Genomic DNA, 24786 nt, shown 5'->3' with positions numbered 1-24786 from the left:
AAACATCAAGATAAAAGAAAGAGAAAAGAAAAACATAGAAGAGAAAAGAAAGGCCAATCCAGCATACATGTAAATAGTTACAATAATCAATATACGGTTGAATTCGACAGTACAACAGGTTCCAAATATTTTTTATATCTATAGTCGTCATTAAACCCATTGAAGATCCTGAACAGCTATGTTTATGTCAAGATTAGGGATCGTAGTTTCCACAGCATTTACCCACCTATACCAGACTTTGTCAAATTTTTTTGAATTGATTTCGTGATTGGTATGTGAGCTTGTATAGTGGGAGCGCTGAGTTTACTAGTTTTTTCCAATCTCTTATAGTGGGAACTGATGGTAGTTTCCATTTCAAGGTTATGGTTTTTCTGGCATAAAATAAAAGAATTTTGATAAGGATTGATTGATTTTTGCTGCAGGGCAGATCACCCAAAATTCCCAATAAGCATAGCTGTACATCTAGGATCACTGGTAGTTGTATAGTATCACGCAAAAAGTGTGTAACAGATTTCCAGTACTTATTAACTAAGGGGCAGCTCTATATGCAGTGGAGAAAATCAGCATGGGGGGCCTTGCATTTAAAACAACTATCGTCATACGAGGAACTCATTTTAGCTAGTTTTAATGGTGTGTAGTAGACTTGGTGGAGCCATTTAATATTTATAATTTTATCATATGAGGCAATGATATCTTTATTGAAGCTTTCGGCATGTTCCGACCATGGCTCTTGGGATACGTTGGGGTCGAGGACCGACCATCGATTTCTGGTGGCTGAAACCCTCCTGGCATTTCCATGGGTAGTTAAAAAGTTATATAAAGTGGATATTTGTTTTGTGTGGTCTTTTTTAAGGAGGACTTTTTCAAGTTCCGAGGGTTCAAGGCATACTCCTTTTAGTCCAATCTGTGCCTTTAAAGCATGTCGTAATTGGAAATATTGGAAAAGGGCATGTTTAGGTAGGCCGAATTCTGAACGAAGTGAATTGAAATCTTTAAAGGCCCCATTATCATACAGTTGAGCTATATATTTGACATTATGTGTGTGCCAGAAAGTGATGTCGGGCAGTGTCTGTAGTTCAGAAAGATTGGGGTTACCCCATAAGGGAGAGCTAAGGGACACGTAGTTTAAGGGTTCATCTAGTAGTTTCCGAGCTTTTTTGTACATTCGGATGGTATTATGAATAAGGGCAGTACCCTCTAGACCACCAGAGACTTTATATCTATAAACCGCACCGCAGAGTGACTCATAGGAACCTGCAATGTCCGCTTCCATCGCTAGACTAGAGTTTGTCCTGTCATCACTAAGCCAGCTTTGAATGGAGGTTAGTTGTGCCGCCATGTGATATATCAAAAAATTAGGCAGGGCCAGGCCTCCTAAAGCGGGAGGAAGTTGAAGTGTAGCTAGTGATATACGCGGAGAGGACCCAGACCAAATAAAGGAAAGTATCATGGAGTTAATCCGTTTGAATAGGGATTGTTGGATCCAAACTGGGGACATCTGCATAATGTATAGTATTTTGGGGGCTATTACCATTTTAATAATACATATTCTGCCGGCTAAATTTAAAGGCAGAGAGGTCCATTTTTGTAATTTTGATTCAACCTGAAACATAGTTGGAGCGAGGTTTATCTCCAGGAATGATGCTAAATGGCGCCTGATCCATATCCCCAAATATTTAAACTCTTCCACTATCTGTAGTTGGGAAAGTTTGGATATTATTTGGGGGTCAAAGGTGTCCAGAGGAAATAAGATCGATTTGGACCAATTAATGGACAATCCTGAGATTTGGTGAAAGACATTATATATATTTAAAGTAGCTTCTAGAGAGGGACCTGGATCTGCCAAATATACCAGCATATCATCAGCGTATAGGGAGATACGTTCTTCAACTTTGTGTATTTTGAGACCTTGGATTAAGGGGCTGTCGCGAATAGCTTGGGCAAGAGGTTCTATGGCAATGGCGAAGAGGAGAGGTGAAAGCGGACAGCCCTGTCTTGTACCTCTAGCTATAGAGAAGAGGGGGGAGATCAGGGAGTTGATTCTAATTTTGGCTTTTGGTTTGTTATATAGAATCTGGAACCATTTTTGAAAAACAGGCCCGAAGCCAAAGGCCTTTAGGACTGCTCTAACATATACCCATTCGATGGAGTCGAAAGCCTTATTGGCATCGAGTGATAAAATCACTCTTGAACCAGAGTTTTTGTGTGGAAACTGTAGGTTGGAAAATAGTCGCCTAATATTCAGCCTGGTAGAGCGGCCGGGAATAAAACCAGTTTGATCTGGGTGAATGATAGAGGTGATACAGTTATTGAGTCTAGAGGCCAGAATTTTAGTAAGAATTTTTATGTCAGTGTTGATAAGTGATATTGGGCGGCATGAATCACACGAAGCAGGGTCCTTATTAGGTTTTAAAATTAAAGTGATTAAGGCTTCGTACATAGTATCTGGGAGAGAGCCAGTGTCATATATATGTTGGAAGAGGGATACTAGGTGGGGGACTATGGAAGATTTGTTTTTTGCATACCATTCAATGGGTATGCCATCTGGGCCAGGGGCTTTATTGTGTTTGAATGAGGATATAATTGAGCCTATTTCCTGAGCTGTTATTGGGGCATCTAGGGTCTTAATCGCCTCTTCTGATAGAGTTGGCAGATCCAGGTCTCGCAAGAAATCCTCAATTTCTGTATCTATGTTACCAACTTTAGTAGAATATAGGTCTGCATAGAAGTCAGTAAAGGTGTTAGCAATATCAATGGATGTGTTATATACAGTACCAGCGGGACTCCTGACACTGGGAATTGTCATAGATTCTGAAGTGGATTTTAAAAGGTATGTTAGCAACTTGCTGCATTTGTTCTCATATTCAAAGTATCGCTGAGACTGTATAATGTCCTTGCGTTTGGTTCTTTGTAAAGTGATTAGTTCAAGTTTCCTGCGGGCTATTTGCTAGTTGGTATAATTAGCGTCCGACGGATTGTTAATTAGATCGGTTTGGGCGTCATTGGAGGCTTTCTCATGGTACTCCTGCGATGCGGTTTCATTTTGCCTAATTCGCGAGAGAGACGCCCGAAAGTGGCCCCTGAGTACCACCTTACTTGCATCCCAGCATACATGTTCCCTGACTGTCCCTCTGTTAATATGCCAGACAGAGGCGTATCTGGGTAACACGGCGCCTATGGCAAACACTGAAATTGCGCCCCCCCCCCACACACACACAACACAGTCAACATGCCGTCAGTTAATTCATCAAGTAGTCACATGCTGCCCAATAAAAATAAAGTTGTTGTAACAGTCAACCAGATAAAATAATCAAGTAGCCAGGTGCCTCACAATAAACAAATTAAATAGACAGATGCCTCAAGATAAAACAATTAGTAGCCAAGTCCATCCTGGATACACAAATTAAACAGCCATGTTCACCAAATAAAAGAATTAGGTAGCTATGTGCCCATAGATACCAGTATTAGGTAAAAACATGTTCCCCTAGATATTTGGTAGCCATAGCGGTCCCGCAATTGCTGCCTGGGTGCAGGCCACGGTGCTTGCTGGGGCAGGGTGCAGGTTGAGGCAGATTGCAGCAGGGTGAAGCAAGGTACAAGTAAGGGTAGGCTGCAGCAGAGTGCAGGGTGCTGGTTGGGGCAGGGTGAAGGTTAGGGCAGGGTGCAGATTGCTGGTTGGGGTATATTGCAGCGGGGTGCTGATTGGGCAAGATTGCAGCAGGGTGCAGGATGTGGCAGATTGCAACAAGGTGCTGTTTGGAGCAGGATGTAGATTGGGGCAGGGTGTTGGTTATAGGGCAGTGTACAGGCTGGGAGCTGGATGCAGGGACAGGGAGCAGGCTGGTGGCTGGATGCAGGGACAGGGAGCAGGCTGGTGGCTGGATGCAGGGACAGGGAGCAGGCTGGTGGCTGGGTGCAGGGACAGGGTGCATGCTGGTGGCTGGGTGCAGGGACAGAGTGCAGGCTGGTGGCTGGGTGCAGGGACAGAGAGCAGGCTGGTGGCTGGGTGCAGGGACAGGGTGCATGCTGGTGGCTGGGTGCAGGGACAGAGTGCAGGCTGGTGGCTGGGAGCAGGGACAGGGAGCAGGCTGGTGGCTGGGTGCAGGGAGAGAGTGCATGCTGGTGGCTGGGTGCAGGGACAGGGTGCATGCTGGTGGCTGGGAGCAGGGACAGGGTGCATGCTGGGTGCAGGGACAGTGTGCATGCTGGTGGCTGGGACAGGGCGCAGGCTGGTGGCTGGGTGCAGGGACAGGGTGCAGGCTGGGTGCAGGGACAGGGTGCAGTCTAGTGGCTGGGTGCAGGAACAGGGTGCAGGTGGGTGGCTGGGTGCAGGGACAGGCTGGTGGCTGGGTGGAGGGACAGGGTGCAGGGACAGGCTGGTGGCTGGGTGCAGGGACAGGGTGCATGCTGGTGGCTGGGTGCAGGGACAGGGTGCAGGCTGGTGGCTGGGTGCAGGGACAGGGTGCAGGCTGGTGGCTAGGTGCAGGGACAGTGTGCAGGGACAGGGTGCAGGCTGGTGGCTGGGTGCAGGGACAGGGTGCAGGCTGGTGGCTGGGTGCAGGCTGGTGACTGGGTGCAGGACAGGGTGCAGGCTGGTGGCTGGGTGCAGGGACAGGGTGCAGGCTGGTAATTGGGTGCAGGGACAGGGTGCAGGCTGGGAGCAGGGACAGGGTGCAGGCTGGGAGCAGGGACAGGGCGCAGGCTGGTGGCTGAGTGCAGGGACAGGCTGGTGGCAGAGTGCAGGGACAGGCTGGTGGATGGGTGCAGGGACAGTGTGCAGGCTGGGTGCAGGGACAGGGTGCAGTCTGGTGGCTGGGTGCAGGGACAGGGTGCAGGCTGGGTGCAGGGACAGTGTGGATGCTGGATGCAGGGACATGGCGCAGGCTGGTGGATGGGTGCAGGGAGAGGGTGCATGCTGGGTGCAGGGAGAGGGTGCATGCTGGGTGCAGGGAGAGGGTGCATGCTGGGTGCAGGGAGAGGGTGCATGCTGGGTGCAGGGAGAGGGTGCATGCTGGGTGCAGGGAGAGGGTGCATGCTGGGTGCAGGTGGGTGCAGGGACAGGGTGCAGGTGGGTGGCTGGGTGCAGGGACAAGCTGGTGGCTGGGTGCAGGGACAGGGTGCAGGTGGGTGGCTGGGTGCAGGGACAAGCTGGTGGCTGAGTGCAGGGACAGGGTGCAGGTTGGTGGCTGGGTGCAGGGACAAGCTGGTGGCTGGGTGCAGGGACAAGCTGGTGGCTGGGTGCAGGGACAAGCTGGTGGCTGGGTGCAGGGACAGTGTGCAGGTGGGTGGCTGGGTGCAGGGACAAGCTGGTGGCTGGGTGCAGGGACAGGGTGCAGGTGGGTGGCTGGGTGCAGGGACAGAGTGCAGGGACAGGCTGGTGGCTGGGTGCAGGGACAGGATGCATGCTGGGTGCAGGGACAGGGTGTAGGTGGGTGGCTGGGTGCAGGGACAGGCTGGTGGCTGGGTGCTCTTACAGACCTCAGATCGCGGCGACCGATCCATGTAGGATAGTGCTAGTCCTCCTCCTGGTGCCTCCCCCGTAGCCTGTCTGTCCCGGAGCCTCTTCTCATGTAAACAGACCTCAGATCCCGGCGACCACGTCAATGCCGTCTCTTGGTGCCGTCCCCGCCGCATGTCCCCGTCCCCGATCATCTTGTCATAGTAACATACTTCAGATTGCGGAAACTGCTGAGTTTACAGCCCGCACACGCTACCCGCACTCAATGTATTCAAAATGCGGAAATGACGTCATAGGTCAATGACGTCACTTCCGTATTTGGCCAAAGTTCAGTGCGGGTAGCGTGCGCGGGCTGTAACTCAGCAGTTGCCGCGATCTGAAGCATGTTACTATAACAAGATGCTCGGGGACAGGCGTCGGGGGCAGGGGCGCCACCGGAGGGGAGGCAGACGGCAGTGGCGAGGTGGCATTGGGGTAGGCATGGCGCCCATGCAGCATGGGCGCCCATGGCAACAGCCATGCCTGCACCCCTCTAAATCCGCCACTGATGCCAGAACTCATCCATGCCCATTTGACACTCCTGAAGGACCATCTCATCCTCCAGCCAGCATGGGTTAATTCGCCATAGTGTCTGGGAGGTCAGAGAAGGGAGACGTAATTTGCAAATCAGAGGGGAGTGATCTGATATACCATGTGGTAAATAGTTAATAGAGTCTATTAATGCCAGGGTATCTGGGGAGCCTAGACACATATCAATTCTAGACATAGTTTTATATGAGTCTGAGAAGCAGGAGAATGCTTTAGAGTCAGGAAATTTCCATCTCCATATATCTTGTAGGTTATATGTGTCCAGCCAACTCAGCAATACTGGAAAGGATCTTCCCCCTGCTTTCAATCTGTCTAGGTTCGGGTCATTTCATGGGTTTTAATTACAATAGCATGCTTTATTTAAAAACTATAATGGCCGAAAACTGAGAAATAATGCATTTTTCCCACATTTTTCCTATTTTCCCATTAAAACATATTTAAAATAAAATAATTCTTGGCATAATGTCCCACCTAAAGAAAGCCTAATTGGTGGCGGAAAAAAACAACATATAGTTCATTTAATTGTGATAAGTAATGATAAAGTTATAGGCGAATCAATGGAAGGAGCGCTGAAAGGAGAAAATTGCTCTGGTGTTCAAGGGGTAAAACCCCTCAGTGGTGAAGTGGTTAAAATAACTTTTCAGCACTCTGCAATTGAAAAAAAAACTCTCTGCTCTAAAATATAAGCAACAGCATAATATCCTTTAACTACCTAAAGACCGCCCCACGCTAATGGGCGTGGACGTGGCAGCAGCCCAAGGACCGCCTAACGTCAATTGGCGTCAAGTCCTGGGGCTCTGATATGCATGAGATCGCGCGCAGGCTGCGCGCGCATCTCTGGCTCAGGGGGCGGAGCTCCACCCCCTCTTCAGTCTCCGAGCGGCGATTGCCACTCGGAAGACTGTTAGACGGCAAAACCACCGTCTCTTCTGTCAGTACAGCGCTGCGATCAGCAGCAGCGCTGTACTGGGGACAGACGTGTGACACGGCTGTCCCCTTGGGGTACAAGAGAGCGATCGGCTCTCATAGGCAGAAGCCTATGACAGCCGATCGCAAGATTGGCTGGCTGGGGGGGAGGGAGGGGTTTACAAATATAAACAAAAACTAGGTATAGCAAAAAAATAAATAAAATAAGCACCGGGGGGGGGGGGGGGGGGCGATAAGACCCCACCAACAGAGAGCTCTGTTGGTGGGGAAAAAAGGGGGAATCACTTGTGTGCTGTGTTGTGCGGCCCTGCAGCTTGGCCTTAAGGCTGCAGTAGCCAATTAACAATAAAAAGGCCTTTAGAGGGGTTTAACACTGCGGTCCTCAAGTGGTTAGAGAAAAACATTTCCTTGTTACAGCTTATAGAGATTCTACAGATATGCTGCAGTGTAGTTACTTCCTGGTTTGCTGGGAGCACAGAAAGAGTTAACCTCCTGTGTTTACATATTAGCTCACAACAGGGCAGACAGTCGACAGCTCAAATAACACTGGCTTCTTACTTGCTAAAAAAGGGAGAATTAGACAGCCTGTTCTTTATTAACACACACAGGGTGGATTTCTCTTAGTTTCCCTTCTATCCTGTGCAAGAGTTCAGGTCCACTTTAAAAAGTACTGTCAAATTTATTTTAAGTATTTTCTTGCTCACTAGTGGCTTGGCATTTTATTGATAAAGTGTGACAATATCACACAGGAGAAAACTTAGGAGAAAAAGTGAATTGGATAATTCATATTAAGTCTGAAAGTAGGCATATTATTGCAACAGCCTAATGGTGTACAGAGTCTGTTTACATTTCTGCCTGCTGGTAGTCCAGCATCCTTGTATTAATATCTGTACCTCCCATATGGGGCTTCGGCATGACAAACTTAAAGGCCTGGTGCACACCAGAGGAGTTTTTCTGAGCGTTTTGAGTTTTTAAATCTGCTGCTAATGTTATCCTATGTGTCTGTGCACAGTGGAGCAATGAGGTTTTGTAAAAAAACCCATAGCATTACATTGGGAAGAGCTTTTGAAACCTCTAAAAGCTCTTCCCAATGTAATGCTATGGGTTTTTTTTTACAAAACCTCATTGCTCCAGTGTGCACAGACACATAGGATAACATTAGCAGCAGATTTAAAAACTCAAAACGCTCAGAAAAACTCCTCTGGTGTGCACCAGGCCAAAATGCTCATCGTTTTTAGGAATTTTTCTTTTCAAGCCGTGCCATTTTAAAAGGCAAGACTCTAAAAACAAAACTGTAACTACAGGAAAAGGTCTACTATAGGCTTGGCTGCTTTTTAACTTTAACTTTAGTTATTCCTTAATTGTACCTGAACTGACATGTGAGATGATGAGATAAACATAGGCACATGTAGTACTAGTCCTACTAATAACTTGTCTGGGGTCCTTTTCTATTTTCCTGCATTGCAGGCCAGTTGAACGGTTGAAAGCAAATAGACGGCAAAACACCTATCTGGCTGAGGACAGCATTTTAGTGCTGAAAATTCAAAGGGCCAACATTTCCATCTGTTTTGAAGTTGAATGAAGCAGGTTTTACTGTCATGGCTGCAGTTTAAAATTAAGTCTTGAAATTGCAGCCCTTAAACTGCAAATACAAATATGAGACTATCCTTTGTTACTTATGTTCGGTTTACCATTTGTACTTCACATACAATTAATTATCTCATAAGTTGATTTTCAATCCAGTGTTACTTTAAACATTGATCATTCTTTTATGGGGCTGTTTCATTTAACTCGCTTACATTCTTACATATGTCATCAGCACTAATATTTCTGCATCTCATGTATTTAAATCCTCAGATTAATTAACTCGCCCTGGCCGCTACAAAGTGCTGGATTTGCTAAAAGTATTGCAAGGCCAGAGATCATGTAATATTTTGAAAACCTGGCCTAAAAATGGTGTGCTCCCAAAAGGAAAAAAAATAGCCTGCATACTTGCCTCAGCTACACAAGAGCATAGCAAGGGTTACTGAAAGGTTAGTTTATTGTCAGTTCTGCCATTATAGCTGTATGCAGTGCCTTCAACAAGAATATTTTCCCTTTATTCTCTTTTTAAATACATGTAAACGTTCCAGGAATAGCAAAAGTAAAACAAACAAACCCTCACACAAGAGCACATAGCCTTGAATTCATTAACTTTTCTGCAAGTCTGCTTTGACCCAGGTGAGAGTTACAGCGTAGTGACAGATATATTGAATGAGCGCATGCTAGTTTTGCAGAAATACTAGTGGCCTCTGGTCCTGTGACCCTAAGTAAATTGGACTCAAGCAGTCAGGTGCGCAACTAGAATGTATGGGGCCCTTCTGAAAAAAGATAATATAGGGCCCACAAGGTCCATAGGACCTGCAACAGTTTATCTATCCCCCCCTACCATGCAGCCAATCAATTTAGGGAAATATATATAAAAGATACCACCCCTTGCCATCCCTCCTGCTTTGTAGAGTGCCGTAGGGAGTTGTTTATTTACCTACTCCAGCGCTACGGGGCTCCTTCTCTATGGGACTGCGAGCTGGCAAATGGCAGTAGAGAGTGTACAGCTGTGAAGCCTGGAGGAGGAGACCAGCAGCGCTGGGGCTAGTAGTGTAACACTGCTCCCTGCAACAGTTTTCATGTGGGTGGGCAGAGGGAGGAGGAGTGGGCCCCCACATTCCCCTCTTGTCACATTTTTTATTTAAATCTTTTAATTCACCTCATGGGGAAGTAAATGGATTACATTTCTTGACTCCTGATTGGCAGCCATGAACAACTGGTCTACATCTGCTCAAATTGTCACAATGGCAACCCCTATATGCATCAATTTCCTAGTACACAATTCACTACTGCAGGGGGCACCACCACTGATGACACTAACAGTTCCATGCAGTTGCTGTACAGGTCATGGTATGATATGAGGAACAGAAGTGGGGTATGCAGGAGAAAAGTTAAAGGAGTGGGTAGGATATATGAGGGGTTTCTGTAGGTACTTACAGATAGTATGAATAGGAGTACACATTTCTTCTAGAGGATGGAGAGCGGTCACATGGGGGGGACCAAAAAACGAGAAATAAAAAGAAAAGAGGAATAATTAGATGTGAAAGCATGAGTTCACCTGGATGACATCAGACAGGAATATGGATGTGGAACGGCCTTCTAATACAATATCTAAGTCAAGGCTGAACATGAAAAACTACTTCTAGAGCCTCTGGAATACAGAATCTATACATGAAGAATCCAAACACAGCCGTATTGAGTGTAACATCTTGTATATCTATTGTTCCCTCCATACACCAGTAATGCGAATCTCTGGAAATAGTATATACACATGCCTATTGTGTCACTGGTTCCTGGAGCTATAACACAAAGGTAAAACAGTTATCTATAGCTCTATACATCTATTATCTTATCCTATTCACACCTAACTCCACATTATGACTCATGCTAGATGTCTGCTGCCACATGCAAGTCATTCTTGCACAGGAAGCTTGTTCATTACACCAATCTGATACACATTTTATCTAGCTATAGAGTCCTTTCTCTGTCAGCAGAGCCCTATAAAGGCAGAGATTACAACCCACAGTGTTCTCCCCAGACATTATTTCCAGCTGGGTAGCATGAAAAAGTAGCCGGGTGGGGCGAGATGAGAGAATGCAGGGCCGGTGTTGCTGTGCGCAACTCTGCTCACAGCATAGGAGGAGGTGAGCTGATAACAGCCGGGTGCACACCAAAACTAGCCGGGTGGAGCACCCGGCTAAAATCAAGACAGGTTATAACCCCTGCTTAAATGTTCTTGTTAAGGTGGCCATACACTTGTCGATTTTTTGCATCAATATCCCACGATTCGGTCATCTGCTAGAAATCGATGCCAACAACTATTCTTAATCAACCGATTTTCATCCAAAATGTTCGATTTGGTCGATTGGATGGAACATTTTGCTCAATCGGTGGCAGTTGGGTGTGCTCGGGTGTTCGATTTAGCAACAAAGCACTCTCACCTGTCCGCGGCACAATTTTCTGAGTCCTCTGTTCTTGATCTGCCGGTTGCTCCTTTCTGTCTATTCACTCCTGAGTCCCGGGTGTGACATAACAAATGCTAGAGGCCAAATAATAGAGGCCTCTAGCGGTCACATTTTGGTAAGTGCCTTAGTGTCCCTAGTGTTTGACCTCTGTAGCATTTGTTACGTCACACAGGTGCGCTGGGACTCAGGAGTGAATAGACAGGAAAGGAGCACCCAGATAAATCGGTAAGATTGCACACCTTAATGAATTCGTTGGGTGCTGGAAACAATAGTCAATCTAGTAGTAAGTAAAAGATTCCTTACACCGTTATAAGTACCAATAAATATATTGTCCCATAATGCACATACAATCCTCGTCAATTCACAACCATTTTGGGGCCTTGCAGGGTTCTTCTATAACAAGTCATGTCAGACAAAAGGAACTTTGTCCTTTAGTCTGATATATTTTGGTAAAGGAGGACCCTGCAAGGCCCCAAAACGGTTGTCGGTTGACAAGGATTGTGTGTGTATGTGCATTATGGGACAGTAAATGTATTGGTCCTTATAACGGTGTGCACAATCTTTGATTTACTGCAGAAAGGAGCACCCGGCGGGAGGAGACACAGAGGAAGCGCTAGTGGACAAGTAAGTGTAAGCTGTGGCTACAGCTCTGGGGACCTGGCAGGCAGCACACACATACTTTCTATAGATTTCATGCTGAAATCTGTTACAAATTTGTGTGTAGTGTGTGGAAAATTCAATCAGATACATCCCTTTCTGATCAGCAGGGGCTTGGCAATAGCCATAGCAGCTATGGGGCCCTGGAGCATAGGGGGCTCGGGTGGTACTTAAAAAGAACCCGAGGTGGGGTTCTGACAATGCTATCTGCACACAGAGGCTGGGTCTGCCTATACTGTCCAGCCTCTGTTGCTATCCCAATCCCTCTTAAGTTCCCCCTTCGCTCTGCTATGCCCCATAAATCACAGCCGCGCTGTGCGGGCTGTGTTTACCTTTGTACTGTCAGTCTCGGCGCTCCCCTGCCTCCTGCATAGCTCTGGTCCCCGCCCGTGTCCCTTCCCTCCAATCAGCGGGGAGGGAAGGGACGCGGGCAGGGGCCGAAGCTATGCAGGAGGAGGGGGAGACCCAAGACTGACAGTACAAAGGTAAACACAGCCCGCTGCAACACACTGTGTAACGACAGCACGGCTGTGATTTATGGGGGATAGCAGAGCGCAGGGGGGGCTTAGGCGGGATCTGGATAGCAACAGAGGCTGGGCAGTATAGGCAGACCCAGCCTCTGTATGCGGATAGCATTGTCAGAATCCCACCTCGGGTTCTTTTAATGTATTCACCATTAACTCTCTGGTGTTTCTCTACCCTTTGACTTTGTCTCACTGCCTATGAACTATGTACAGTGTTGAATGCATGAGAATGTAAACTGCCCAATTAACTCATATCCATAGGGTAGAGGCATTGCTTAAGAGTGCCTACATCCAAGGGCCCCATGAAAGTTTTTCTATGGGGCCCCATGATGTCTAGCTAGCCACTGCTGATCAGATCATGATCTGATGGGGATCTATCTGATGGCCATCTTTAGTGTCCCTACAGCAAAAACTCTCTCACATTTCTTTTTCAGACTTGGTTGCACCTCCAACAAGGCCAGAGCAAGCAATAAAATTGTTGTGATAAAGTTCAAACATTTCTCCAGTCTAACGAAAATGTGTTTGTATTGCCATGTGTGTTCTAAGTGAAGATGTCCTCTCTTGCTGTCAGTACCACAGGAAGGAAGGGAAATCTTTCTAATAGGAAAGCTATAATTTATGTGCAATAATAAGTTTTTTAAAATGCTGCGGCCCACTACAAAAGCATACAGTATGTGTGTGTGTACATAATAATAAAACAAATTGTCAGCTATTAACATGTTTTTCCAAGCCCTTATTATCTATGATAAATCTGTATTCCATACTTTGACAACAGAAACTTAAAGAGTGAAACAAAGTTAAAGACATGTTACAGACGAGTGTGCCCCTGCCTCCACTGAGGTCCCTCCCCCGAGGGACTTGCCCCTCCCCTGCATTACCATTAACCAAGAATGCTCAATGCTGATTGGTCAATACAACACTTGGATTTCCTTTGCATAAAAAATGGAAACCAATACTTTTAATGTAAAGGAAAGACATGTCATGTAATGTATAAACATTGTGAGCAATAGAGCCTGCTCATGTGTACTGTAAAATAAACAGGAATATTTTTAAGGCTTTGAACACTATTCAAAACTAGTTAAAATATGTTTTGGCTGGAGTTTAGTGTTTGGGGAGGCCAGGAGATTAACATAAGTTTTTGAAGCTTACAAATGGTTTCCTGAAAGCACTGTGTCATCTTTCCAGGGAAGTAATGGAAAGTCTCAATATGCTTCTCCACATCACAATAGTTTGAACGTGGCATGCATTGTATCTCTGCATCTAGCATCCTAAGAGATAGTTCACAGTGGGTGATTTTTCAGCGATTTGCTGATCACTGGAGATCAGCAAAATGCTGCTGCTAATGCAAGTCAATGGTTGTGTTCACACTGTAGCAATCGCCAGTGATAAGCAATTTGCTGATGGTGCATGCAGCATTTTGCAGCGATTGCATTTTAATGTTATAGACTCACAAAATGCAATCACTCCTAAATCGCTTTTTCTGTACAGTGAAAAAGCAGCTTTTTGCTGATCGCAGACGATCAGCAAAAAGCTACCAAATGCCCAGTGTAAACTAGTCCTAACGCCCCTAATGGATGTATAAAGAGCAATGCAAAGCCTGTGTTCAGGTCATGTCTTTTAGGCTTCTACAATGCATTCAGAAAAGACTATCTTTCTACTGATGTCTTTGGAAAGTGAAAAAATTGTGCCCTTAAACAAGAGGTAAATGCAAGAAAAATGTGGCGCGCATTGTGGAAGTTTCAAGGTTTGAACCTACCTTAAAGTTCGTGGAGACTTTAGGTGGCCAAACACATTTCGATTTTTCTTTCTTTATTTAAAAAAATATATATCTTGTTTTAGTTGTTTTTCATGACATATTGTCATTGCTGTTGAATACTTTTTCATTTTCTCTAATGATTAGAGTTTTGTATAAGCCTACTTGAAACTAAAAAATAAATATATATATATATATATATACACACATTTTGTAGATCAATGAAATAGTTATTGTATTGCATTTCCTTCAGAGCTGATCAAAATTTGGCAATTTAAAGATCTATTTTTCAATACAATTGATCTTTTTATCAAATAATTGTGAACATGGAATAATCTAGTTGTAATGTTTAGAGGCACTTTTAACCAACTTTAGATTTTAATGCCTAAAAATCTTGATTTATGGTTATATACTGTATAGTATTTCTTGTTTTAGAAAGCAGCTGCGTGTGATCACTTCCTCTGTACAAAATTGAACAAAGATCACTTTAGGATGATGTACCACTTTGTATCACTTGGTGTATCGCTTTAGGATAGAGGAGCCATGTATATACCGGTAGGTCTTTTTTTGCTTTTGCAAGCCAAGAATACCTCCAAAGGTGCAGATTTATAAAAAGCCCTTAAAGGACACCTAAATATAGAGGTATATGGAGGCTGCCATATTTTATTTTATTTTATACCATACCAGTTGCCCAGCAGTCCTGCTGATTTCCTTGACTGTAGTACTCTCTGGGTCATACACTTAAAACAAGAATGCAGTTTGCCACCAATATCCAACTAGAATAAGTCGGACTTCAGTCAGAAACCTCTGATCTGCATGCTTGTTCAGTGTCTATGGCTAAAAGTTTTAGAGGCAGGTAATCAGCAGGCCAGCCAGGCAATTGGTATTGTTTAGAAGTTCTCAGTTCAGGTGTCTGTTTATTACACAGGATAGTCAATCCAACATAGACAATTGTTTCAGGGCATTTACTGAATTAAAAATTCTGTGTAATTAAGAGTTATCGTATGCTATAAACAGGCAAAAATAAACAAAATGACATGGCTCAGACCACTATCCTAAATTGATGCATTATTAATGTTCCATTTTTGTACAACGGAAAGTTGTAATGTGTACTTATCTTTTGTTTTAAGATAGCAATATTGTACTTTGCAGTCTTACAATACAGATTGTTTAAGTTTGTTTTAGCCCACTAATGATCATGGTGGTTGTGGGTCACTGTAAGTGAAATGGGAAAGCAGTATCCCCACACCTAATGGAAGGACCATACCTGTCAACACAAACCACATTACTGAGCTTACATTGTACGAAAGTATTACATCTGTACTCTCTCTATGGGGTATACAATTCCTAGAAATTCCCACCTTCTTGCTTGAGTAATTAGCTGCACAGAGCAGAAGTCCATATTTCTCATTTTCAAATGCTGGAGTAATCCAGTGATCGACTCCACCTATTGGACAGTTTCTGTTAGGTATAGCCTTGTGATGTGTGTTGTTATGCACACATCAGAAGGCAAGAGAGATGAAATAATGTTTGTCACTATTCCTTGTAATGTTTAGAGCTGTGCATTAATCCTTGTAATATTTGAAACTGTGAGAAAGGAATTTAACTGCCTTCATATGTGGTGGTCGCCATCGCCATTGACGTCACTGACAGGTTGACATCACCGACAAGCGCCGCAATATGAACAGGAGCCCCGGTAGAATACTATTGAGCTGCTGGAACTCCCTACTGGGCATAAAACAGACCAATGGGAGTCCTGGAGTACTCTTATTGGTCTGTTTCATTTACTATGGGGAGCCACAGCAGTTTAATAGGCTTTTGCTGAGGTTCCTATTTATATTGCAGCTCTTGTGAGCGATGCTGACCTGAATGGCAGCAGCTGGAGCGGTGGTGGCAGCACCAAAGAGGTGCAAACAATAGATCCATGACGAAGCACACAAAAAATGCAAGACTGTGACCTATCTGAAAAAGATCAGCTTTAGTGCTCCTTTGCGGATCCGCCCAAATCCATCATAAGTGAGAATGGAGCCTTACTCATCATTCTGTTCTGATTGCTTGCTTGCTAATATAATCCTTCTGTGAATCAGTCTTGTACAGAATAGAAGGCTGAAAACAATGCAACCTTATTTACTTTCATTCTGTGAGTGGCACCTGTGTTATCAGATACAACTGCAGAGTCTCGCCGTAGTTTCAGCTGCTGCAAACACTATTTCTACGATGTGCAAATCACCCTAAACTGCTGCACTGATGTCAAGCAAAATGACTAAACCATGCCGTGTTCCCTTACGTATTAAAGTGTGAGATCTCAAATCTAAAGATGGATCTCAATGAATTAAGTACTAAAATGTATAAGCTGAATCACAGCATTTACATATGGCAGGTTTCCTCGCAGGAGGTGTAACCATACCACATACAGTTTTCTCATTAAAACATCTGCACAATCTGCACACTTCCAACCTCTTAGTGCCTTTACAAAAAATAGGAAGTACCCAAAGAGAAAATCAAGATTTAATACTATAAAATTGAAGGACACCTAAACTAAGAGACTAAGGGCTTGATTCACAAAGCGGTGCTAACTGTTAGCACGCCTGTGAAAACCCCCTTAGCACGTGTAAACGAGCTTTTCGCGCGCAAAACTTTATGTGCGTAAAACTTTACGCGCGCACTGCACAGAGCGCAGGGCGCTCCGCGCGAAGTGCCCATTAAAGCCTATGGGACTTAGCGCACGCATAGGACTTCGCGCGGTACTTAGCGCGCGATCTGATTGAGAGAACCGGTGCTAACCTACTTAGCACCCTGGTTAGCGCGCCTAAAGACTTTAGACGTGTTAAGTAGGTTAGCACCGCATAGTGAATCAAGCCCTAAGAGTCATATAGTTGCTGCCATATTTATTTCCTTTTAAACAATACCAGTTGCCTGACAGTGCTGCTGATATCTTTGGCTGCAGTAATGTAGGAATCACAAACCTCAAGCAAGCATGCAGCTAATCTAGTCCGAAACAGTTAGTTCCCAATATTCTTCACCTATGTATAATGTCAGTGTGACAGGCATGGTGTACAGTATGGCTTTTCTATGGCCCCAGGCTCTTATACGTATGTGAAGGCTTATTTCTGTAACATACATCTACTGTATATTCCACCCATGTTTTATCCTCCCATGTTACTGGTTCAAATATTAAAATCAAGGTTCATTTCAGTCTTTAGGACTATAGTTCACATTCTCTGTATCTGTATTCTGCGTATCATACGCATCTCAGCTATCTTAAACAGATTGCCTCATAAGTTCTCAATCCAATTAAAAATGATTAATGCTAGGTTCCCGGTATTTTCGTGACATAATACAGTATATGTCTTTCCATGCCTAGCTACTGGCAGACAGCATCTTAGTCATCCTTGTTATTATTTTACAAGACTTGGATAGTGACTAGGTGAGACAAGGCAGAAAATCTGAGTAACAAAATCACTCAGATCTTGTAACACATCTGCCTAAAAAAAGAGCAAAATGCCATTCAAAATGATGTGGTGAAATATGTCTGGAAACATAAACCCCCACGTTTAAAGAGGGACGTTCTCTATAATTCTAAGCAGCAGGGAGGAGTGGCCCTGCCCAGTGTGCGGAGATACTACTTTGCAGCCATCCTCACTAGAGTGGTAGATTGGAACAGACATCAGAAATATAAACAATGGGTTGAACTCGAGGCCTCCTTATCCCCATTTCCTCTATCTAGTCTAGTGTGGACCATAGATAGACCAAAACTCACTTGGCTACTGCAGCCTCTATGTCACTCTACCTTAGTTACCTTCCACAAGGTAAATAACAACCTGAGCCTTGCACCTATTCCCTCTCCCTTGCTCCCATTGTCAAACAGCCCATCAATAGGGGATGATAGCGCGGAATTCAGACAAAATGCCCTACGGAGATCAAGCAATATACGCCTCATAGAGATGTGTGATGGGGATGGGTGGGCCTCCTTAGAAGAAATCAGAAGGAGACTTAATACCACAAATATACAATGGTGGGAATACTTTCAATATAGACACTTTTTAACCCATAATGGCATCCAGCCTTCCCAACTAAGACGTAACACTGATTTTGAGGAGCTGTGCTCAGGTTCAGATCCCATAAAAAAAACTCTTTCCTCAATATACACCATACTGACATCCCTGGCTAACCCAAGACTATCCTTTTTCCAAGAATGGGAGAGAGAACTCGGTAAGACACTCACACGTGACCAAAGAACAAAAATTAGTATATACGCCCATAAATCCTCAAGGTCTGTGAGAATACAGGAAATGAATTACAAGCTTCTTACACGGTGGTATTTTACCCCCACCAAGTTACACGCTATTTTCCCTGAAAAAACAGATCTTTGCTGGCGGTGCCAAACAGAGAGAGGCACATTGCTGCACATTATGTGGTCATGCTCGGGTTTATCAGACTACTGGAGGAAAATTGAAAGACTCCTTAAGGCTATCACAGACAGGCCAGTGTTATTCACACCGGAATTATACCTGTTACACCTTAATGACTGGACGATGAAAAAATATAAGCACTCAGTTGTTCGACACATTTTAAATGCAGCAAAGTGCCTTATTCTGAGACACTGGAATCAATCATCCCCACCAGGTACAGAAGAGTTAGTCAGGGAACTGGATTTTGTGGAACTGATGGAAGACCTTACCTCTGTGGCCTCTAATAATTCGGACACATATAAGAAGACATGGTCCTTTTGGAACCACTTTAGAACCTCTGAAGAGTTCCAACAGACACTACTGGGAGTATAATTGACTTAATATGGCATATCTTTTTACAAATGACAAGCGGCCCTTGGGCGTTCATGTAATAAGCAAATGATCTGACTATAAATTTTCAATATCTAGCACATAGCAGATGGAGGGTGCAGTGACCAGAGGAATAGGGGGGAGGGTGGGGAATCCTATAGGGGTTACCACAGAAAATATCAAGGGGGGAAAGTAAAGCAGAACAGAAAGTATGGGGATAAATACCTGGACTTTCTTATCATTATGTGCTAATGGTTCAGAACTCCTATACCTCATCTCACATTAGGTTTATAGCTAACATTGCCCTTGAATTAACACTAAAACACCTAATTGAGTGAGCTATGATGAAGTCCGCACTATATGATACATTTTTCATGGTTCAATTGATTGTGTCTTACTCATGATGTACTGTAACTGACAAAAATGCTGTACTGTTCTATTGCTTGTTATTTTCCCTTTTGAACAAATAAAGAATATACAAAATGATGTGGTGACACTGGGGGAGGAGTGTGGGGACAAGAGGCGCAATGATGAAGCTGACTCTTGTTTAGGCAAATCCTCTGAGGCCATCAGTTTTGAAAATGTGGATAATGTACATGAAACTATTATTATTTAGTATTTACCATATAGCCTCATGTATAAGTAGACCCTATAATTTGACCCAATTAAGGAGGAATTTGTTATTATTGACTCAAGTATAAGCCTACCCAGCAAAGTTAATGGCTCCACCATAGACATAATCCACAAATGCTGCCACAGTCATCTGACATTCTGCGGTTAGAAACCCCATGGAATTAATATCGGTATCTGCAGAAAAACCCATAGCAAATAACCTGATCTGGTGTTTCAAGAAAACCTTGTGTTGTGCAGATCTGAACTGATGGGATTGCTTCACTTACTTAAAGAGACTCCGTAACAAAAATTGCATCCTGTTTTTTATCATCCTACAAGTTCCAAAAGCTATTCTAATGTGTTCTGGCTTACTGCAGCACTTTGTACTATCACAGTCTCTGTAATAAATCAATGTATCTTTCCCTTGTCAGACTTGTCAGCCTGTGTCTGGAAGGCTGCCAAGTTCTTCAGTGTTGTGGTTCTGCTATGCACTCCCCCCTCAGGGGGGAAAGAAACACACAAATGATCTCTTGAGATTCAAAAGGAAGGCTGTATACAGCCTGCTTGTGTATGGATGTATTTTCTATGTGTGGACATACTGTACATCAACCTACTTCCTGTTTTGGTGGCCATCTTGTTTGTTTATAAACAAACTTTTTAAAACTGTTTTTAACCACTTTTAATGCGGCGGGGAGCGGCAAAATTGTGACAGAGGGTAATAGGAGATGTCCCCTAACGCACTGGTATGTTTACTGTTGTGCGATTTTAACAATACAGATTCTCTTTAACAAAAGTGGAATTTGCCTTTAAATTCTCCTCACTGTAACGTCGCTAATAATCATTTTATTTCCCTCAGTCATACTTTCTTGTATACAAACTTTTTTTTCTTGTCTTTTTTTTCAGACAGTATACACAGCATGTTTCTTACGTTATTATACACTAGGGCATTATTTTTCCTTTTGCCAATTATTTCCACCATATGCTGCTATATGTCCTACTATCCTCAGCACAACATCTCACTAATGTAAGGATCAGTCAAAGCGGTAACCATAGTCACGGCAGACCGAAGTGGCAGAACTAACTAACAATGTAGCCACTGCCAAACAGCAAAAGAGCCCCCTTTTCCCTTTACAAGTTTATTCGGTACTTACTTATTATAACGTCCAGCACATTTGGGAGCCTCCTGTTAAAAATATATTTACTTCTCTTGCAAGATTGAACCATCTTTAGGAAGCTAAACGTCTTGGCTTTCATTTGCACCATGTTCCAAATCGGTATGACACATGGTTCCCGAATTAGTGGGTTTTGAAGGAGAGCTGTCCACTGCATTTGGCTGTCGCTGTTACCATTAGAAGCCTTCGGTCTCTTTAGTGGGTGGCCGGTATCTTTAATGCCAGTCAGGTTAATAATTGATGAACTCCGGCTCCTGTTTACCATCCACCGTCTTGTCCTCAGACTTGTTGACTCCAACTCCTCCTGTATCCCACCCCCGTTGTCTCCTGTGCTCTGCTCTGTTCTGCATAGGGTTGCCGTGCAGAAAGCTGTTCTGTTTCTGCAAGTATATTACCTGCCCAGGCCCCTGGAAAAAGATCTTATCACTACACTCCACAGTTTCTGAGTTGGTGCTGCCGGGGTCACTGTGATTCGTTTCTGCAGGCAAGAAGGGGCCAGCCTCCAGCCGCCCAATATAGAGATCGGAGGCTTCTAATAGTAACAGCGACAGCCAAGAGTAGGGGGCACCCCTCCTTCAGCACCCACTTATTCAGAAACCGTGTGTCACACCGACTTGGGACCTCGCACAAATTAAAGCCAAGACGTTCAGCTTTCTAAAGATAGTTCAACTTTGCAAGAAAAGTAAATATATTTTTAACATTAGGCTCCCAAAAGTGCTGGATGGTATAACACATAAGTACCATTTATTCTTCATAGCACTGTCTGGTGAAGCAGGTAAAAGGGCGCCAAGGTGTAATTTGAGCGCCACTTTACAGCTGGCATGGTTTGGATGCCCTTAGTCGGTTTTGCACTCCCTTCCCCCCAAAAAAAAAGTCAATAGGTTTACATATTTTCCATTGTTTTCAGTATGCAATCACCTTGCCCAATGTCTGCTCTTGTTGCAGTTTTCTATACAAATAGCATCTTGCCACTTGCCATTATGACATCTGAAGATATCTTGTAACAACAGCTGCCTAAAGAAATTGCTCAGCTGTGCCAGTGACCACTGTCACAGGCTACTGAACCAGCACAACAAGGAAAGGTCCATTAGCATTGCTCAATCACCGAATCAGGCCTTCTCTCCATGGCAATTATGAATGATTTCTACTTGTAAAAACGGTAAGACTTTAAAAGGGACTCGCTAGTCTAGTGTATCTTCTGAATCTGTCCAGATGAAAATGGTGTTGAAATTCAGATCTGCCCTGCCTGCCTGCTACTTTCCTCCTTACCTCCTCCATTTTAATGTCCACTCTGGTGTGTGCCTGGAGAAGACAGCTGCTCTGTGTGTTCGGCTTGTTTCTTCACACAGGAGAGCAGACAACATGAGTTAGCAGAGAGGCTGAGCAGAACTGCAGGTCCAACTATATTGCTGAATAACATCAGTTTTCAGCTGGCTGGATTAGTGAGAAGAAACCTTTCACAGGGTAAGCAAGCACAATAGTACATTTATTAAACACACTATGCAGGCTTAGTATTTATATCACACATCTAATGCGCTCATATTTATGCCGGTTGGGATGAGAAAGCATATTTGTGTGTGAATAATTTGCCCATAATAACATTATCTCTCCTATTTTTAGGAATAGTAATTACTTTCCCTTCTGCATAGACAAGGCTGTCTGACATGCAGCTGCAATGACCTGTCTCTCGGCTAAGCTTTCAGCATAGCAGGTGTTCAGAGCACCTCCAGACTGGAGCTACTTGTGTCGGTTCTGCCAGTAAATTGAGGTATTCACATCTCTTTTGTTATATGGACATGCTGCACAGGAGAGCAGAGAGGGGAGGGGATGTGTCCTCTGGCCAAAGATTCACTTTAGCATTTGGGCTCATTCACATGGACGTTTGCCTGATGGTTGCCGCTACAGCTGAAAAGAGAGTTTTGTGGTGCTTGCCGGGCATTTTGATAACGCTTGGCTAATCTACTGTGACCACAGTACCTCCTGGACGCCAAGGAAATACTACTTTTTCTTTAACCCGTGTTATCGAAGTATTTGACGTCTCTGAAATGCAGCATGTGGATCTTTTCTACATGACTCCAACCAAACACTGCCATAGACTGCTAATGTGAACTGACTCCAACATTAGCATAGATTTTCCAAGCAGTCACCTGACTGCAGGGCCCCTGAAAATGAGACCCAACAGTGACAAGATCAGCACTTAAAGGGGAACGTCAGCCTAAACAAACATACTGTCATCAAGTTACATTAGTTATGTTAATTAGAATAGATAGGTAATATAATCTATTACCCGCCCTGTTTTAAAAGAACAGGCAAATGTTTGTGATTCATGGGGGCTGCCATCTTTGTCATGGGGGTAGCCATCTTTTTGGTTGAAAGGAGGTGACAAGGAGCAGGAAACACAGTTCCAACTATCCTGTGTCCTGATACCCCCTCCCAGCTGCACACCCTAGGCTTCAAATGTCAAATTCAAAATGTAAAAAAAAAAATTGCACCAAAACAGCAGAACGAGAACAACAAAATCAAAAATCCCATCATGCTTTGCACAGCATCAGGGGAAAAAAGCCCAGGCAGTTTTCTTCTGTGCTGCTAAAAATGAGGCTTGTATAAGAGAAACAAAGTTCTGATGCTGTGAAACTGTTAAAGAAACACAAAGCCATTTCAGTGCAGCTGAGTCGATTTTTAGTCCGGAGGTTCACTTTAAAGTGGACCTCCAATGTAAAAGTAAAACCATACTATCAGCCCATGCAGTAGAAGTTATAACAGAGTAACAGGACAAAAAAGGTCTAAAAACTGCTCCCTTATCCCATAAAATACAGGTTTTGTTGGTTAGCCACGTCCCCTTTCTAGAAAACTGCCATGGCACGTTTCTGCCTTTGCAAAGACTGTTAAGACATTGTGTCATCTGTGGGTGGGAGGTGCCTCATAGCGTGGCCTGGGAGAGTACTTTGCTTCTACCTGTGCCACTAAGCCAGCGAATTACAGAGAGGCAGGACATCACAGGAGAGACTGCAGTATGGGGCACAAGTGTGTCTGGGGCCCAAGTGAGTCTGGGGCCCAGCGCATAATGTCACAAACATGGGCCCCAGCTGCAAGTCTGTCACAGAATGTACAGACTGTCAGTGGGTGTGGCTGTGTTCAACTCGGCCGGACGATTTTGCATTGTGATTTTTGCCATTCTTGTGCTTTCCCAGTCTCTATTCAGTGAATGAGAACTGCATCACAATCGCTTACAAAATGCTTTGTGTTTGTGATTTTTACAAATTGCAAGTGCTGATCAAGAGTAAACCCCATAGGTTTACATGTGTCACAGTCCTTTGCTGATCACTGGTGATCACCTTAAATATAGGGGGTTCACCTTAAATATGAAGGTGGCACAGTAGGTTTTCCCAGTATGGGACCCAAATATTTCTGGTGGCAGCAGTGCAGAGAGGAGAGGAGAAGAGAGAAGTATTGCAGTGCCAGCCGCAGTATGCTGCATTCCCAATCCACCACAATGCTTCCCCACTGCTTAATGATGTAGTCAGCTATTGCTGCATAATTTAAAAGAAATGAGGGGAAACAGTCATAATAAGTGTCCTTCTGGCTCTTTTTCACTTAAGAACTTACAGTGGAGGTCCACTTTAAGCAGGAAGCTTTGGGGTAAAGCCTAGTACACCCACTAGCTTAAGCTTGGCCAGAGTGGCTGATAAAGACCGCCTCAGCTGAGAAACTTGTATGCATCTAGTGTGTATACAGAGGCCGCTCGATGTCACCTAAAGATCGTAGTCACCCACTCACATTGTTATCCCCACCCATCCTGCCAAGAGAAGTCAATCCATCTTGCGCTGTTTGTGGTTCCTACGACTCCTTCTATAGCATCAAACACGCCACTAGCCTGCTGGCTAGTGATGTGTTTGTACATCATGGGCCCCCGAACTGTTGTCCAAGGGATCGATCTTGATCCCTGCCAATTGGCAGTCCTCGTACATGTGTTATGTATAAAGGTGGCCACTAATATTACAATTTGCTGAACGATCGATTACAAACGATTCTTCTTATGAACGATCGTAAATGATCATTTGGGACCACTAATGGACAAAAATCTTCTAACCAATCCGATCAGATTGTTGGAACTGAGCCAAAATTTGGATCAATTTCATTAATTTGATTGGATTGGTTAGGAGATTTTTGTCATTAGTGGTCCCAAACAGATTAACGAAGTCAATCCGAGTTTTGGTACAGTCCCAACAATCTGATCTGATTGGTTAGGAGATTTTTGTCCA

At 44.2% G+C, this 24786-nt stretch overlaps 1 protein-coding gene across 12 annotated transcripts in view; it reads right to left on the bottom strand.

Annotated features, from left to right (window-relative positions):
• Positions 1-24786, bottom strand: part of PTPRT (protein tyrosine phosphatase receptor type T) — an 852204-nt gene that overhangs the window by 138646 nt on the left and 688772 nt on the right. For 5 of the 12 annotated variants that reach the window (XM_068262870.1, XM_068262859.1, XM_068262865.1 and 2 more), the window contains 2 exons: positions 13963-14013; positions 9998-10027 (listed from right to left, as the gene is read on the bottom strand). The exons of 2 other annotated variants lie outside the window; for them this stretch is intronic. In XM_068262870.1, the coding sequence (XP_068118971.1) occupies positions 9998-10027; positions 13963-14013 (81 nt within the window). The remainder of the gene's footprint in view (positions 1-9997; positions 10028-13962; positions 14014-24786) is intronic. 5 more of the 12 variants (XM_068262862.1, XM_068262867.1, XM_068262863.1 and 2 more) reach the window with 3 other exon arrangements.

Source organism: Hyperolius riggenbachi, chromosome 12 (assembly GCF_040937935.1).
Source record: "Hyperolius riggenbachi isolate aHypRig1 chromosome 12, aHypRig1.pri, whole genome shotgun sequence".
Taxonomy (NCBI): domain Eukaryota; kingdom Metazoa; phylum Chordata; class Amphibia; order Anura; family Hyperoliidae; genus Hyperolius; species Hyperolius riggenbachi.
The sequence above is the reverse complement of the archived record's forward strand: the minus strand, read 5'-3'. Positions and strand labels throughout refer to the sequence as shown.